An 18,726-nucleotide genomic window follows, 5' to 3' on the forward strand; every position below is an offset into this window, starting at 1 on the left:
AGATCGTAGCAGGATACAAAAGTTATATTTATTTTGTATCATTCACCATTAATGTATTATATTTAGATGAGACATGAAGCGAAAAAATAGGTTCCGCTTTTTTACAAGTATCCCAACGCTCTAACTAAAACTACCGAATCCGGTCTAACCGCAACGGTTATCGCGTTCTAATAGTGGAACAAGTTTCGACGAGATATTAGTATGCAGTAGCGCCTCTAATTGTAGCTCTACGTCATTCGCTGATTTATTACTGAAACACAAAAGGACTACATACACTTCTGCGCGAGTAGGAACTTAGTTAATTAAAATATTTGAACAACAAAACGTGTTAAGGTTAAACGCAACGCTCGTTGTATTCTACGTGTTCACAGATAACTAACTAACTAACTAACCATCACGCCGTTTCCCCGCAGGGGTAGGCAGAGAGGACGGACCGCCAAACAACTCGGTCTTGGCACACACTCCTTGCCTCATTCACATTCATACATCGTCTCATACATACTCTTCTATTGTTCTGACTCTTGACATGGCCCGACTCAAGTATCTGATTCACTTGGTCGTGCCATGTCTTCCTCGGGCGTCCCCGACTTCTGCTACCATTCACATTTGCATCGTATATTCTCCTTACACTCCTTTCTTCGCTCATTCGCTCTACATGCCCAAACCATCTAAGCGTCCCTTTCTTGATCTTACTCATTACGCTTACATCAGCCTTGCACTCTTTGCGGATATCCACATTCCTCACACGATCATACATGGTTTTACCACACATACGCCTCAGGGATCTCATTTCAACAGCATTCAATCTACTTTCATCCTTTCTTTGCCAGTTCCATGCCTCACTTCCATACATCAGGGTAGGTACCAGCACTCCATTGTGGACTGCTAACTTCGCTTCTTTGGACAATTTTTTGTTAGCGCCAACTGCGTTCAGTCCTCCATTAATGGAGTTACCTGCATTTACTCTTCTTTCAATATCTCTGTCAGCCTTCCCATCTCTCGTAAACATGCTTCCTAAATACACAAATTCATCCACCTGCTCCAAGTATTCCTCATTCACAACTATATTGCACACTGTTTTCGTACTTTCTCTTTCAAACACCATTACTTTAGACTTACTTACATTCATCATTAACTCATTCTTCACGCATACTTCGTTCATCCTAGACACGAGAGACTGCAGATCATCCATACTATTAGCAATCAGCACCGCATCATCAGCATACAACAGGCAACATACTTTCAGATTACTCAAATTCGCGCCCAATCCCACATCTTTCAATTCTTGCATACAATTATCCATGTATAGATTGAATAACCACGGTGACATTACGCAGCCTTGTTTAACACCTTTTGTGATATCAAACCACCCCGTAAAACCACCGTTCACCCTAACACATGCAACGCTTCCCTCATATAGAGACGCAATTGCCTGAGTCAGATTCGCATTCACTCCATACTTGGACAACACCTTCCATAGCTTTTTCCTGTCGACTCGGTCGTATGCTTTTTGTAGATCTACAAAGGCACAGAAAAGTTTCTGGTTTTTTGCCAGAAACTTCTCGGTGAGCATACGCAATGAGAAGATCTGGTCCATGCACCCCCTTCCACTCATAAAAGCACCTTGCACATCCCATATTTTATCCTTTGTTTCCTTTCTTACCCTTTCAATCAAAATTCTACCATACAGCTTGCCAACTGAACTTAGCAGGCTAATAGCCCTATGATTCCCACATTCCATACGTGACCCTTTACCTTTGTATAATGGCATGATCACTGCCCTTCTCCAATCTAAAGGCGTGTAACCTTCCTTTAAACATTGGTTAAAAAGATTGCACAACCATGTGAGAATTATACGGCTACCTCCTTTAAAATATTCAGCAGCAATATTGTCGAAACCGACAGCCTTACCATTCTTCTTACACTTAATTGATCTTTCTATCTCATCCATGCTAATTTCGGTAACATTCAGTCCATCATCGTTCATATCTGATTCGCCGCTAGAATCACTGTCACTCACTTCGCTTTCAAAGACTTCCTCGAAATACTTCATCCATCTCTCTTTTATTTTTTCCTCATTCGTCAACATTTTTCCATCTTTCGATTTTATTACTTTCATGCTTCCGGTTTCAGGGCCACACCGGGACCTTTTGACTTCCTTCCAAAACAACTTAATGTTTTCTTGGAAATGGTTTGTCATTTTCATTCCTTCTTCCTCTTCCAGGCGTTTCTTTCGTTCTTTCACTCCAACTCTTACTTTTTTCTTACATTCCTTATATACTTCTTTCGCTCGATCCTTCTCTTCGCTGGAAGCACTGCCAGCCGCAATCAGACATAACCATGCTTTCTTCTTCTCTGAGACCAGTGCTTTAATATCATCATCCCACCATGCATCACCTTTCTTTCTACCTTGCGTACTTATTCCACACACCTCTCTAGCAGATTCACAAAGACTCACTTTTATGTGGTTCCATGTTTCGTCTATGCTTAGACCATCCATTTTTTTCTCATTCAATCTCATCTCTGCACAATTCACATACTTACTTCTCTCATTATCGTTTTGTAGTTTTTCTATTTTGATTCTTGTTGGAGTTAGTACCGTTTTCACTTTAGAGCGCCAACCGCGAAAGAGGTTTATTCTCGACACCACCAGAAAGTGGTCAGTTTCAACCTCTGCCCCTCTGAAAACTCTCGTGTCCTCGGTAACGGCTCTCAACCTAGAGTCAATTACTACAAAATCGATAATTGACCTCTCATTTCCTCTTTCCCACGTATATTGGTGGATACCTTTATGATTGAAAAAAGTATTGGACACAAACAGGTTCCACTCTAAACATACTTCAAGTATTCTGTTCCCGTTGTCATTCGTTCTTTTATCCCCAAACATACCTAAGGCCGATTCAAATCCGTCACGTCTAATTCCTACCCACCCATTCAAATCGCCTACCATTATAATCCTTTCATTAATATTTTTCAGTCTCATCACATCATTCACACCAGTCCAAAAATCATCTTTCTCTTCGTCACTCTCAGAATTGACAGGGGCATAACAAACAACAAGAAACACCCTTGTCAAACCGATTTTGAACCTAATCCACATTATTCTCGGACTTACACATTCATACTGCAACATACATTCAATCATTCTGGGAGACAGTAGCGCTGCAACACCTTGACAAGCCCTCTCTGTATCTGGTCTCCCAGACCAAATGACGAGCCTATCATTATGCTGCATTGTACCGCTCCCTTTTTTCATACTCTCTGTTACACAAAGTATGTCCAAATATTTGCTAACCATCGTGTCACACAATTCATTCATCTTTCTTTCCATACCTCCTCTAATATTCCACGTACCAATTCGACATTGTTCGAGTTCCTTCCTCCTCTTTGCGCCACCGAAGGGTTGGCGATGTGATGGATAGCGAGCCTCATCGACACATGATACAGATACAGATGGCGTTAATTAATTAATTTTGTTTAAATACGCTTTTGCAAGGTATTGCTTTACAGTATTAATACAAATTATTTGTTTGCGCCCTCATATACGCAATATGAATATGAATAAATAGTTTTGTCCATATAAAAACTCAATTCTATCGAGAAAGGCATACAAATACAATATTGGATTGAATCATCGGCAAAATATTGTATTTGTGTGCCTTTCTCGAAAGAATTAAGACTTTAAACGAACAAAACTATTGATTCATATTCATATTGCGTATATACGGGCGCAAACAAATGATTTGTCTTAATATTGTAAAGCAATACCTTGCGAAAGCGTATTTAAACAAAATTAATTAATTAACGCCATCTGTGAACACGTAGAATACAACGAGCGTTGCGTTTAACCTTAAAGGGCGTAATGGCGGGAAAAGTGGCGACATTGGTTTCTATGCAAAACTACATGGAAGGATTTTCTTGTGTGTAATGTATTATCTGTTCGGTGCTTTCCTATAAAAGTGGACATGAAAATAGCAGTGTCAATAATAACGCGATTTCTTTAACACCAATTTTATAAAAGTCTTGTTTACTGGGTTATGGTATTATTTTAAATTAACATTTAAAATATAATGTATATTTATATAGGTAGTTCAATTATAGAACATAGGTATTGGAAAAGGTAGTTTTTTTTAGTAAGTTCTCAAAAATACAATTTTAACTTTATTTATTTTTAAACCATATAAAGTATGCCCTATATTTTAATTTAGTTTCGTTTTATATTTAATATCAAAACGTAGTTCTATTTAACTGCGGACCACCGAATTTAAGCTAAACATAAATTTGTCTAAACCACTGCTTTTAAAATATTGTGGAAATATTGAGATAATAATATTCAGCGGAAAGAGTCCAACTTATCGAAGCTTCAATCCATAAAAGTGGAGCGACTTAAAAATCGAAGAACTAAACCATTTGTGAATAAATTGACGCTACTGCCCGATAGATGGCGCAAAACGAGTTAGCGATTGTTTTTCCTTCTCATTAATAGATGTCTCACTTTAGGAAAACGCGGTAAATGATGTTGAAAGTGCCAATAATAGAAATGCCAATGTCAGTGGCAATAATAAGTGCCAATGATAGAAATGATACAGAAACTCTTTTGAAAATAATATAATACTAAGCTAAGATATTTACCAAAGTGTTTTTTTTCAATAGTACGACCAACGTGTAATATTCACGACATCTATTAAGCGGTAGGGTAAGTTTATAACAAGAAATCTGTGCATGGCGTCGAATAATATTGACCGAAAATAATATTATGTGATTATTAGAATTTTTTTTGTACTGAGCAATATTTGGCGAATTACCAAAGGAAATATGATTAGAAGAAAATATGAACAATTTACGAAATTATGTGATGGATTTATACCATTTTTTTTTAATAAAGTATATGTTGGAAGATTATATTAGGACATTTAGCAAATATACGTGTTTTTAAACGTGCCATTAATTCGAGTAGGAGTAATCCTTCATCAGCATTTGGGGTTGGCGAAAAAAGCCTATATTTGCAGAACGAAGTTGACAATTAGTTTCAGTCGTCTATAAAAGGGCCGATTGGAACCGACATACAACACGTCGGTTTTGTTGGGCCCCGGCATTAGCTCGCCGTAGACTCAAACAATCCCAAAGGATTGAACCCTTTCATCCGATATTTTCGATTTGACGAACAAAATATAAGTTAAAAGAATGATTGTCTTACCTTCCATGACGTAGACGATGCTGCCGACATCCCCTTCCTTGATGATAAGACTCTCAGCGGCGTACTCCACCGGGTACATGCAGTCCACTATCTCGCGGATCTGCGTCAGCTCCAGGTTCTTCATGAAGTCATTATCCAAGATGGCGGCCTTGATCAGGTCGCGCGATCTGTGAATCAAACATTCAAAGGTTAATTTAATGGCTTTCAAAACTGGCATAATTTTCGACAAACAATATTTGTAACTTTGGTGTACTATCAAATATAACATAACGGTTGTTTGCGGCCTTAGGCTGGAAATAGTGCCAAGCGTATCGTCTGTCGACCGACGACGTAGCGCTGACGAGCTGGACCGATGGTCCTCGTACTCAGCGCGTGACACTATAGTTCTTCATTCATTCGCCTACATATTACCGCAAGCGACCGACGCGCGACGTACGCGAACGTCGTACGCGTGGCACTATTTCCAACAGTAGGTTGATGCCGCTTTTCGTCTTTTAATCTGAAATCGACAGACGGTTTCTATATTTACTGTTTATATGTACCATCGCTATTTTTTCAAACATCGCAATGATTAAAAAAATGATTTTTATCATAAATAAATGGGTAGGAAATGCATAAACACTTTTTTATAACTTCTAAAAAAGCTCGCGGACCAGAACATTAAAGACGTAAAAAGTTTCATAAACATCTTTTTATAGTTTTAGAGATCTATAAAAATATAATAAATGCATTTTTTTTAATAAAATAGGTAAGTGAGAAAAATAAAAGCACCTCATGTAAGATTTATATAAAAGTTTGATCCTATAATAATTACAAAAAAATGCATTATTGTGTACGAAGTACGTATTCCAGAAATATATATGTTTAAGTTTCGAGTATCTATTAATCGACGAGTACATCTTATAATTGAATTTTTTTATAAGTGGAATGAACTCAGTTTTTAATAGCAAGCATTAGTTGCGTAGTGATTATTTGAAAACATCATATTTGTCACGATAAAGATAATTAAAATGATTGATCATGGGTGGATTGGGTAATTGGGTAGGCCTACGCATATGTCTTTTTTGGGAAAGAAAACTTTCCATGTCAAGCAGGATGCTGCGATGTCCCAAGTCTATATCTACAACAGCATTGTATTTACCATATTCTTCATTTAAGAACCTCCTTGTACGTACCAATAAACAAACGTAACAAACCAAATTCTTCATTCATGAGCCTCCTTGCATGTAAAAACAAATAATTGAGGCAACCCAAATTGAATCAGGCAATGTTCAAGAATTTTAAAATTGAAAATATGGCTGTTGTAAGTCGAAAAAACAAGGATTTGGCTTTAGGGAGCAAAGCGCGAATAACTTACTTCTCATTGAAAATTTCTTGAATGATATAAAGATTTAATAAGGTACATTATGGTGTAAAATTGTAGGTAACTACCACATATTACAAAACTACAAACGCAGGTCGTCGGAATATGGAGCGGCTACGAATATACAAGTATAGATCGTGTGATTTAGACCTATTTAATGGATGTTCGTTGCGTGGGAAGCATGTTTAAAAATATGTCAAAGTAGCCATTAGGTTGATCTAACAGGGCTTAAAAAATACAGATCCGTTATTATTTATTATGTCTGATGGAAATTACAAAATAATGTGTTTTTCTCGGGCTTATTAATTTGTTCAACGCAGAAAGGAGTCCCACAGGGTTCTATAACAATCCCAGCGTTAGCGAAATTAAGTAGGTATATTGGAAGAAATAATGAAAGGAAAGAGAGGTCGTTAAGACGTGGTTTCGAAACTTTTATACCCAAAGGCATTAGTCGTAACGATACACATGTCAGTGTAACGTAACAGGTTCATTAGCCATACTTTCAGTTTTTTTTTTCGAGAATTTCCGGTGATTTTGCACACGCGATATCTGTCGTGATACCTCTTCATAACTTACGCCATTTTACTAATGAATCTATTGGTAATTAGTAAATTTATTGAAAAGTGCGACAAGTCGCGCAAGGCTTTTCGAAAAGTTTTCGTTACAAGATATTACAAGAAAAGATTTGTTATGCCCTGAATTAAACGAATCCATTACTCTCCCGGAATATCGTGCCTTGTGCCTCACTAAAAACGCCCAAATGAAATGAAAATTACATTTATAAACCCGACACATCTATCTCTCTTCCGTGTTGTTTTTTTACGGACGCGAGGAAAATAATTGGCAAACTTTCAGGAGTCAAGTGATGTCAGGCTTCCTGTAATAAATATTGGAGACTTGCAAATAGGGCATTGTCGTTGCTGGGTGGAACTTGTGCGCCCAACTAGTAGCTCCAACTTTATAACGAAAATTACACTTCTTATCGGCTATGGAATATTTCTTATTTATTAACACATGAATTTATGAATGAATCCTGATGGCTCAGTCTAGTGTAGAAAAAAAACTGAATAATTATACCGTGTAGTGATGGAGTTATGAATAAATCGATTAACAGATTGGTTAATTAATTAAGTAATTCAGAATATTATAATATGGTCGGTTAAAAGTTTGAATAATAATTAAGTTTGAATCTCACAGCGGTTATCAATTCACATCTGTTTTGTCACGTTTTCATGCTTTCTGAAAACATATCATTTTTAGTTCTTAGGGTTGATTTTTGGTATAGGTATAAGGTAAAAGTTCTGGCGTTAGATTCAGGTAGCGGGAATATTTTTTTTCTGGCGCATTTGAATTATGCATTTTTAATAACAAGAGAAATGAATATTTTCTCTTCGCACGGAATTGTCATCAAGTACACAGAGAAAAATGAGTATTGCTAATTTATTAAGAACCTCTTCAAATTATTAGTAATCCGGTTAAAAACGGGATTGCAGGCCATTTCTTGATAAACTTTTAGTAAATTCCTAGTATATCGGCCCAGAGCAAAATAATTTCCCTCAGGGCCTATGTCATCTTCGGGGATGCTATGTGGAGGGTTTTTAAAGGAAAAGGTATGAGGGGTGGGTAGGAATCTAGGAATCAGTATTTCTAGTAGTGAAGGACGTTTGAATCTATCCCTCAGGATAGTCGGGATGGGTCATGAATGACTAGTTGAAGAGGTCAAAGGGTCTGTCCAAACAAGCCTCTCCCGAGCTGGCTAAGTCACCAAACGTAGCGAACATTCCATGCTATAAAATTGTTCAATGCTCTACCAAATGAAACCAAAAAAATAAACGAAATGAGTATATTTAAAACAAAAGTCAAAACATGGCTTAGAGATCAAAGTAATAATCAACTTACAAACATTATGAAGACAATGTAAAGACAATTCAAAACTAAATACAAACATTTAAGAAAAACTACAGGCCGCCTCAGAACAGGAAACCCTAGTGAGGAGGACTGTGAAAAAAATACAAAAAATATACTTATATTATACTTTAAACCTACATAATGTACAAATTTTGCTATTGATATTAATAAAAAAAAAATTAAAAAAAAAATTTGGGGTGACCCATGGCAGAGGTGTTGGTTATATGGTTCCCAGGGCGGCGGTACTCAAACCCAAATGCGAAAATATTAGGATTTTTACCGGATTACCAATAATCCGAAGAGATTCCTAATAAATTAGGAATACTCATGTTTCTCCGTGTAGATGCAGATTATGTCTTTGCGATTTGATTGCGAAGGTAAAAAATGACCTCCAACTTCGATGCTTTGGAGAATTTCAAAATCTTAAATACATAAAATCTCTTTTCTAATAAGTTTAAATATTTCGCCATTAGTTCTAGCACTCTCTGCAATATTTCTATGGGAGTTTAATAATACGGTATTCGAATATGTGCTTTTCAGATTGAGAAAACAATCATAATAATGGAAGTATGTAGTGTGAATTTATCTAACTCTTAATCGCATAATAATTATTCAATTATAAGTAGGAAGGCTTGCAAAATAATTATAGATACGAAAAGATATAATTATTGCTGTAGGTCCCAGCATGGACGATGATTTGTAAGTACGAGTATGTCTGAATGACGAATATGTTAGAGCTGTATTATTATTATTAACCGCAGAACTTTATTTTTCCATCATCAAACCATATTTGAATAAAGCTCTCTTTGTATTTAAACTTGAATTTAATAAATTATTCAGGCAAATCATTTTAAAGAGCTTACGTATAAATGTATGTGTGCACACCGATAGTATTCAAACCTTAAGTCAAACTGATTTACCCCGCATTAGCCATACGATCCAGTACACCACTATACGAGGGTAACCGACATGCGACGTGTTGATCGTAATCAAATGATTGTAAGCAAAATGATCGTGGTTGTCGTTTGATACACGAAGAAAAAATATTGCTAATTTATTAAGAATCTCTTTTAATTATTTATAATCCGATTAAAAACGGGAATGCAGGGTATCGATTCTCTAATCCAGGTCGCTCGCAATCGCCGTCAAAAGTACATACCTACATTGGTCGACATTCTTATTCTTGAGTCTTGTCGAAGGTACATACTTATATACGGCAAACGTAAACAATCATTACACTCGAACAACGAGTAGGTCGAACCACTCGCTGTTCGAGTGGAATGACTTCGTCGAATGAATCGAGTCTCTGGCCCCTAACGAATGAATTGATAGGTCTCCTGATAAGCTTTTAGTAAAATACCAATGTACTGTCAAAACTTCGGAACACGTGTTCATAAAAATCCTAACATTTTTGCATTTCGTCATTATATATTATCAAGACAACGCAGGTGCATGAACACGTGTTCCGACATTATTACGAATTTAACAAAAGTTTATCAAGAAACGGCCTGTAATCCCGTGTTTAACAGAATTACCAATAATTTGAAGAGATTCTTGATAAATTAGTAATGCCTACTCATTTTCCTCTGTGAATCGATTCTTTCAGTCTTTCCATGCTACACAAAAACTAACCGAAAATCGTAAATAAATTTTTGACCGGATTTTCACCGGTCGGTGGCCGAGTTGACATCGCGCTTGGGTCCCACTCAGGCGTAGTGTGTTCAATTCCTCGGCTGGCTAAGTCCTCCATCACAACACAAGCAAAATTTTCAGCTTACTATGGTGGTAGTAGGAGATTTTCAAATATTGTCAGGTTATTCGTAACCCGGGAATGTTTATCTTTTTTTTTTTAATTGTGTCAAGAGAGTCCTGCTGGAGAGGTCAACAGGTCTCCCCCAACCGGCCACCACGCAGTAGGTGGGCAGGCACATCAAGGGCCGCCAAGACCTAGATAAACCCGGACAACCCTGCTAAGTTACTAAATGTATCGAACCACTTGAGATGACCTATGGCAGATGTTTTGATTATCCAATAAATAGTTTACGGGCGATGGTATAATCCACCTCACAAATTTGTAAATGGTTTCATTCCGAACATACCCAAAAGAAAGTCGGCAGAATAGAGCCACGGTTAGTATAATACATTGTGCAGATCGTGACACAAGTGTATGCCAAAAGCTGTAAAATATTGCTATTTTATTTGACAATAATATTTATTACGTCGCCATTTTTTGTGAATTGAGAACTCGAGAGTCTCGAGTTGAGACATTTATTTCCAAAAATTAATGTCATCACTTTGAAAGTCGAAAGAAAGGAAAATATTAAAAATTCACATACTAAGTACTTACCTGTAATATTCATAATAAAAATCAGCACATTGTAGTGTTGTGTAATTTGCAACGAATTTACAAAAAATAGTGTACACCCACATAATTTTTTATAGTTACAACCAGAGTTTAATCGATTATAAGGCGAGAAAATAAATTAATTAAAAAATCGATTTCACTGAGATTATTGTATTGTGTTAATTATAATTGTATTTTGCAACAAATTTGTCAGATATCGTAACTCATTATACTTCAACAATCATAAACTAATAGTGTTTATATTCATAAATTATAGATAATGAAAACATGTGACAGGTTTCAACCATAATTAATTTTTGTCAGTCAATAAAGTATTATTACTGTAGCGCCTACATCTAGGCAATATTAATGACAAAAACTAAAGATTAGATAATGATAATGAATTCACTATACATTGCGTAGTGATGTCATCTTATAGGCGTACCGCTGATACTTCTTTCGAAAGAGAGGTAATAAGGGAGCTCTCAGCAGCAGGCGGTCTACTGTCAGATGGACTCGTTATTAATGGTTATACGCACCTACTCATTAGTTGAAACTAAACCATACTTAATTGACGGATTAAAATATCATGGGATTACTCATGCACTACAATTTAAAATAGTCCAGATCATTAATCAAAGTCAGTTGAATACAACACACAATAATCATAAAAAACATGGACACGAGATAATGATGGGGTTATTTTGGTTCAAATGGAAAGAAATGCGTTATTCAAATTCAATTTTGTATAAAAACATAATGGCATAAACATAATAGCATTTACTAAACTATAGTATTGACAAAGCAGAGTAATTCAAACACATTTCATGTTTAAGCGATTGTTCCGATTTTGTTTAGGTACCTATACAACACAATACGACACATTATTAAACCCAAATTTGATCAGTAGAATAAGAACTTTTCATAAAGGTTTTTTTTAAATTAATTAGGTTATTTTTGAGAAAAATAATTTCTGCGAGGGCCTTTTGGAGGGTATTTTAAGGAAATGAAGGAGAGAAGATTCTAGGAAGGAAAAGGGTACGAGGGGTGGGTAAGAATCTTTGGGTCAGTGTGTTCAGGAGTGACATGAATCCATCCTCCCAGGAGGTGCAATAGTCTCCATCAAACGGCCTCACAAACCTCACCTCACCAAACGTAGCGAACCACTTAGGATGGCCTGATACAGAGGTCTTTGTTATCCAATTAATGGTTCCCGGGCAGCGGTACCCATAACCGCCTCACATGAACCCGGGCACCCCTGCTAAGTCACCAAATGTATTGAACAACTTTGGGTGACCTATGGCAGAGGTGATTATCCGATGAATGATTCCCGGGCGGCGGTACTCATACCCGCCTCCGAAACTAATAATAAATCATAAGGTACTGATTTTATTTTTGTTGCTTTTGTTTTTTGGATCATATATTTATCTGTATGTTTTGTTTTTGATCTTCTCTTCTCTTTTTTGCCTTTGCTCACGTTTTGCTGTTTATATTTTTTTGTCAATACATAGTTTATAATGACACTTAAACTGTGCATGATGTGAACATTTTTAAGTGGACTGTTGACATATACATTTTTTTGCAGCGCTTATCTAATAATTTTTTTTTCATGTTTAATTATAGTCTGTAAATGTTCCTAAACAATAAATAAAAAACGTACCATCTTCAAAAAAATATTACGATTATTAAAAAACATGTTTTTTTGGCTAACGCAACCAAAACAGTATGAAAGCTATTACTAAACTCAATTTTAGTTGAAAATTTTTTTGTAAATTTTAATAAAAATTACTAATTGAAAGTAAAAAAATAGGTACATCTCGAATACTAAGAGAGAAGTTTGCATAATTAGTTTGAGTTGATTTCTTATAATTGAATAGTTGTTCTAAATCTAAATGATGCTTTAATTTTTAATAATTTCGTTTAAATTTTTCTAAAAGGTGAGAAAGGAACAACAGTACCGACGCTTTAAAGAAAAGCTCAATCGTATATTTGTGCTGTCGTGCCGGAAGAGGTGAGCCAGTGCTGAGTATATTATAAGCAGAATAGGTATGTGAGAGGAAAAGAGATTGACAGGCGTGACTGTGTGATCTATTTATAACCTGACGGAGATGTGAACTCCACGCCTCTTGACTTTCTTGCAAAAGCCATCAATTGTGGGTAGGAGACAAAAATATAAAGAAGTACTTCTAAACTTTAGTGGATACAAACTACAATGCCATCATTATCCTCATTAAAGATAAAAGCAATCTTCCAACATCTTTCTTCAAAAGAACATTGCCCATAGAGAAGTTATTTTTTAAATAATATTACCTCTTAGTGCGCAAATGTAGCAACTTGTGATGTTGCCTAAACTATTTTCTTTAATATCATTTGAATTGATCACGTATCAATCAATCAATCACCCCCCGAACTTACTCCCCTGGATATGTTGCATAAGAATAAAAAGATAACACTAAAAACAGATTTACAATTGTTTTACAACATTTTTGAATTAGCACGTTAAAACTGTGATCAATTGATTTGGTTTCAGCTTGCAGCACTTGGCAAAGTGTTGCAAGTGCCCATTAAATAGTCATCAATATTTTACTTACGTTTTCGGTTTCTTTATCTTGATTATTTCCAAGTCGTGTCCAGACTGAGAAAACACGGACAGCGGCTCGGCCGATATTGCAGTCCTCTTTAACCTTGGTTCCGCTACTGCTTTGACTCTGGTTCTTTCGAGACCAGGGAGACTCATCATCAGGGGATCATCATCATCATTGCTTCCTCGCTTCTTCACCACAAGCCTTTGGGTCAAGGGCTGCACCACCAGTTTGTACTTCTCAAGTTCATTCTTCAAGAATCTGATTGTTGTATCCCTGTTGTCGATGTCTCTCTCCAGAGCGGTTATTATTTGATCCCTCTTTTTGAGTTCTTCTGACTTCTCCATCAGTTGTTCTTTCAGATCGAGCAGCTTTTCTTCCAGTTTAAAATTTGAGTCCAACTTAAAGGTCGGTCCTTCGGTTTTTATTTCATTTTTTTCCATTATTTTTTTATGTCACTTTTATTTCACTTGTTTTAAGGTTTTCACAAACAGTCAGTCATCAGATATATTTTTAATACTAGAAGAAATATATTATGTTGGAGATCTCGCTACCGACTCGATATTATTGATATACTTATTTGAACTACAGTTGCTACAGAAGCCTCGCTACTTAAGAGCTCGGATCATGAACTCCATTTATTCATTGGCTATTTAAAGACAATAAATTACGTCAAAGGCAATCATTGTTGATTGATCAGCGGCCTCCTACCACCCATGTACGAGTTACTTTTATTGACTTCTATTTAATATGACGAACATACTGACTGAGCGGGTGGAATTTATCTTCGAAGCGTGAGCATTATATTAATGCATGAAATATTCTTTTCATAAAATTGATAAATGAAATGATTTGTGATTTTGACGGCTGAAAGTATTATCGTGATTATTTTTTGGTTTATTACGCAGTATTTGGGCTTTCTCCTTATTCGGCCATGTGTCCATCATCAGGGCATATGTCAAGCAAGGAAGAACAACACGGCATAATAACCTAAAAATGTTTTCATCAACAAAGAAAATATGAGACATAACACACTACAAACGTACAAATTATAAAGATATTAAAGAAATTGAAATTATTATAAATAACTACCTACATAGTAGAGCTTTCTTGAGACTTGATAACAACATAAATTTATTAATTGCGTTCAACTGACTTAACTGTTATAAAGTGTCATGATTTCATTCATTCACAACATAAAAATATATTTTGGAGAGATATACGTCCTCACAAAAACCTAGCAATAGATTTATTTATCTGCAATACGTCAGCATAAAGCGTACGGTGTACATGATAACCGAACAAACAGAACAATGACATATCAGAACACGTTTGAAGATGCCTATAAAGTAATGAAAAGTGATGAGAAAAGATAGGTTATGTTAGGTTTTTAGTATGGTTTTTTTTATGAATTTTAATGACTACATTTAATATGATATGTTCTGAATGGTCGTGGAACCCTAAACTTTTTTAACCTTTTAACTTATACGTAGCCACTTAACTACATACTTGTAGGTGACTACAAATATTTTCAAATGACTTTATACAATAAACCAATCAATTCAACATACCTAATGGATATCAAAAATGTAAGTGAGAACGAATATAATGACTCTTTGGCAAACATACTGAAAATTCAACACGTATAAGTAGGGAAAAGTCGTATTGGAGTGGGTAATCTAATTTTAAAAAGACAGCATTTTGATAGAGAGCAAGCGACACGAAATTGCGGCAATAATGATACCTAATCATTTAATTCAACAATTCGAATGCGAATTTGTTCCAAATCGCAATTGAGATAACCTACATACCGACTACGGTCTATATTTTAACATGTGAAATAATAATTGGACAGGTGATTTTAAATTTTGACAGATAAGTAAATTCAAAATTATCTGGCAGTTAATGGTATAATTTAAAAAAAATCTTTTTACTGCTTGAGAATGTTCTTCAAATGGCGGATTAAAACTAAGGGTTTTAATAGTTGAAAATTATAATTTTTTGAATTTCATAAAATATATATTTACTTCTTTTATATATTTGCACGATGACCCTCCTATAAATAAATGGTTTTCTCTTAAAATCGTATGATCCCTAAGATCGCATAATGAATTATTTGTTTCTTTTAACAGACGATTCATTTTATTTCAGCAAATTTGAGTTTGCCATAATTTTTGCAACGAAACGAGGTGTTTAAAACTAACAAGTTTATTTGACCAAGAAAAGTAAACATATACAAATAATAGCTTCAAATCATCGCTTCAAAGGATGAAGAAGAAATTCTATTGCCCTATAAAAATATGAAAGATCAAACAAAGTAAACTGCAATTGGTTTTACATCAGCGCGGCGCGAAGTTAATAGAGTAACAAGGTAGATGGGCCACGAACCTAAACAGTAAGCTAAGTGCCAACTACTTTCACCGATACTATTACAAACGCATCTAAGCACAGCGGCGCCCCGCCTTTTTTTTTACCCACACACCAAACGCGTAAATTTCATTGGCTACCCCGTGTTGGTAATCCGTGCAGTTTGGTCGTAGCTTGGCGAAAATTTATTGATCTATGGATTGTACTGTACTTTATACATCGATGATTCGGTGGTTGAACCGGGTAATAAGCAACGAAATCACAAGTATGATGCAAAACCTCTGCTGATCCTTTTCACGAGCTGTTTTTCTAATTATTACAACGAGCATTTCACGCGCCGTGGGCAGAATACAATTTGGTTTTGGGAGTGGGCCGCGTTTTGACGGCAGTGGGCCGTTGTTAGGAATACTGAGGAGCAGAGCGTAATTGCAATTTGGCAATATGTAATTCCAAACGTAATTTCTTTTAACACTCCGAGCGAGGACTTATATCTAAGTTTCACCGGCCTACTGAACAAATGTCTTTGTGGATTATTCCATGTCAAATTACATGACATAAGCGGGAAGCCCACACGATAATCAAGAGTGAAGGAACTGTCACTAAATTGTGGGCAATTGTTTTCTCCGTGCGAATTCTGCGAATCTAAAAGTGCCCCGTTCCGTCAATCAAATATGATTTTACTTTGATATTTGCGACTCCTAAGAGTAACTCTAGCATTACTGACACAAATCATGCATATTCAGTGAATAAAGAGAAATTGATCCTTTGGCCTGATCAACGTTGTATGACACCATATAAAAGCTAAATTACTACGTTCTGCTTATAAACTAATGCTTTATTATTATAATTAATCTTCACAAATACACATACCTACACTTTAAACGACAACATACATTAAACACGATATGGCAGGCAATCTTTTGGCTACGAGTTTAGATATATTAAAAATGTTTAGATAAAAATAAATATACATTATAAAGTATATATTTATATATATATATATATATTCCTTCCGAAAATAAATAAACAAATTGATTAAAGTATAGTGATGTGATTACTTAGGAAACCATTCTAGTTAAATAAGTGAAAATGTATTTTTTTATGTTGTTAATTTTTATTTAAATAATAACTAATTTTATAAAATTAAAAATATTCTAAATTCTAAATATTTAACATAAAATTATTGGACAACATAAAGAAAGCATTGATTTTTCACCGGAAAACAGTGTTAATTTGGGACAAAAACTCAATAACGCGGGCGCTGAAAAATATGGATAGGTATTTTACTAAACTATTGCTGTCATTGTCGCTTTTACTCTCCAGAATACTGAGCGAAAGGGACAACTGCCCCTCAGGCTGATTGTACCTTAAGAAAATTGTCGAAATCGAGGTTTTTTTTCCCCTGTTTTCATTTACAAAACTGGATTTTAAAGATTTTTTCTAGGCAAAAAATTGACAAATTATATGGATTTTTGAACTCCTATCAAAAGAAGTCACTTATCAACAAAAGCAAAATACAGGGAAACGCCAGCAGTTGATGTCTATATTACTATGTAAAAATATATTTGCACAAGTGTCAAGATCCAAAGAGGAATACCTTTGTTTGGACAAAACTCCGCCCGCGTTTCCTCTTAACATAAATAAAGAGCTATTACTACCTCATTCTTTAGCCAACGTTTTGGATACTGTAATGCTGTCGAAGGCGTTGGCTAAACTAGGAGGTAGCGCAAGACGGCATAATACCCCAAAAATAAATCACTATAATATTATGTAGTTGTTCTAATGTACAGGGTTTTTCAATAAGAGGTGTTATTTTGAATAGGCCGCTATTTCGGTAGATGTTACTTTTGAAGCTGTCATTTTTTGACATTTGACAAGTAGAAACTACGTCATTAATAAAAATGGAACGATACACGCTTCAACAACGCATTGAAATTATTAAAATTCACTTGAGTGAATCAAATTCAAATCATCTAGAGTGATGAGGCCCATTTCCACCTCGGTGGCTTCGTCAACAAGCAAAATTGTCGCATCTGGGGCTCGGAAAACCCAGGAGTTATTGTTGAAAAGCCTCTCTATCCTCAACGTGTGACTGTTTGGTGCGGTTTATGGTCCGGCGGAGTCATTAGACCTTACTTTTTCGAAAATGAGGCTTGAGCAACAGTTACGGTGAATGATTTATGATTTTTTATGGCCGGAATTGGATGGTATTGATCTGGACAACGTTTACTTTCAACAAGACGTCGCTACGTGCCACACAAGCAACGAAACCATTGATCTTTTACGATTGAATATCAAAATAACACCTCTTATTGGAAAACCCTGTGGAAAAGATTTACCAACGTTATGCCGCTGAACAAATGTGGATTTTTTTTCAATAGTTCATATGAATTTCAGAGCGCTTTCTTCCGAAGTGTGATTGATTCATACTAACTAATAACAGACTCATTCAATACAATCTCTACTCCCCCACAAAAATGGATAGATCAAAGTTACGGAACAAGGTTTTTTAACGCACTTTGATCACCGATTTCTTCTAACTTTCTAAAATGAGAATAATTGCAAAAGCACAATAATTATTATCAACATACAAATAATGTAACGTGGGCTTTTTTAATGACAAATCACTCATTTAATTTTGCTCCTGGCGAAATCTAATTTGAAATAATATTTATTACACGTACGGTTGATTTTGAAAAACGTTAGGATTTAATAATCAGTTTAACAGACCACTCAATTTTGAACCAAATTGAAAATTTAATTAAAACATACCTGATTGCTTTTCCATTTATGGGTTTATCTAAGTAGATACTAATCACAAGAAAATTGTTATTGCCTATTTATTTTGGAAATTACTATATTTTAGAACGCAAATAGAAACGCAGGTACGTAGCTTTGGCATACATTCAGGCCAAGTGTTAAATAAAAGTGTTAAATTTTGAAATATGTAAGAACGATTATAAAA

The 18,726-nt window shown here is 35.4% G+C and overlaps 1 protein-coding gene across 2 annotated transcripts in view; it reads right to left on the reverse strand.

Annotated features, from left to right (window-relative positions):
• The window catches only part of for (cGMP-dependent protein kinase for), a 297,038-nt gene that overhangs the window by 129,469 nt on the left and 148,843 nt on the right, over positions 1-18,726 (reverse strand). Inside the window, exons 2-3 of one of the 2 annotated variants that reach the window (XM_089632247.1) lie at positions 13,404-13,913; positions 5,198-5,364 (exon numbers count right to left, since the gene is read on the reverse strand). In XM_089632247.1, coding sequence (XP_089488373.1) covers positions 5,198-5,364; positions 13,404-13,837 — 601 coding nt within the window. In that variant the 5' untranslated portion in view covers positions 13,838-13,913. The remainder of the gene's footprint in view (positions 1-5,197; positions 5,365-13,403; positions 13,914-18,726) is intronic. The other variant, XM_089632252.1, reaches the window with a different exon arrangement.

Source organism: Hesperophylax consimilis, chromosome 1 (genome assembly GCF_061612785.1).
Source record: "Hesperophylax consimilis isolate HC1 chromosome 1, BYU_Hcon_1.0, whole genome shotgun sequence".
Classification (NCBI taxonomy): Eukaryota; Metazoa; Arthropoda; class Insecta; order Trichoptera; family Limnephilidae; genus Hesperophylax; species Hesperophylax consimilis.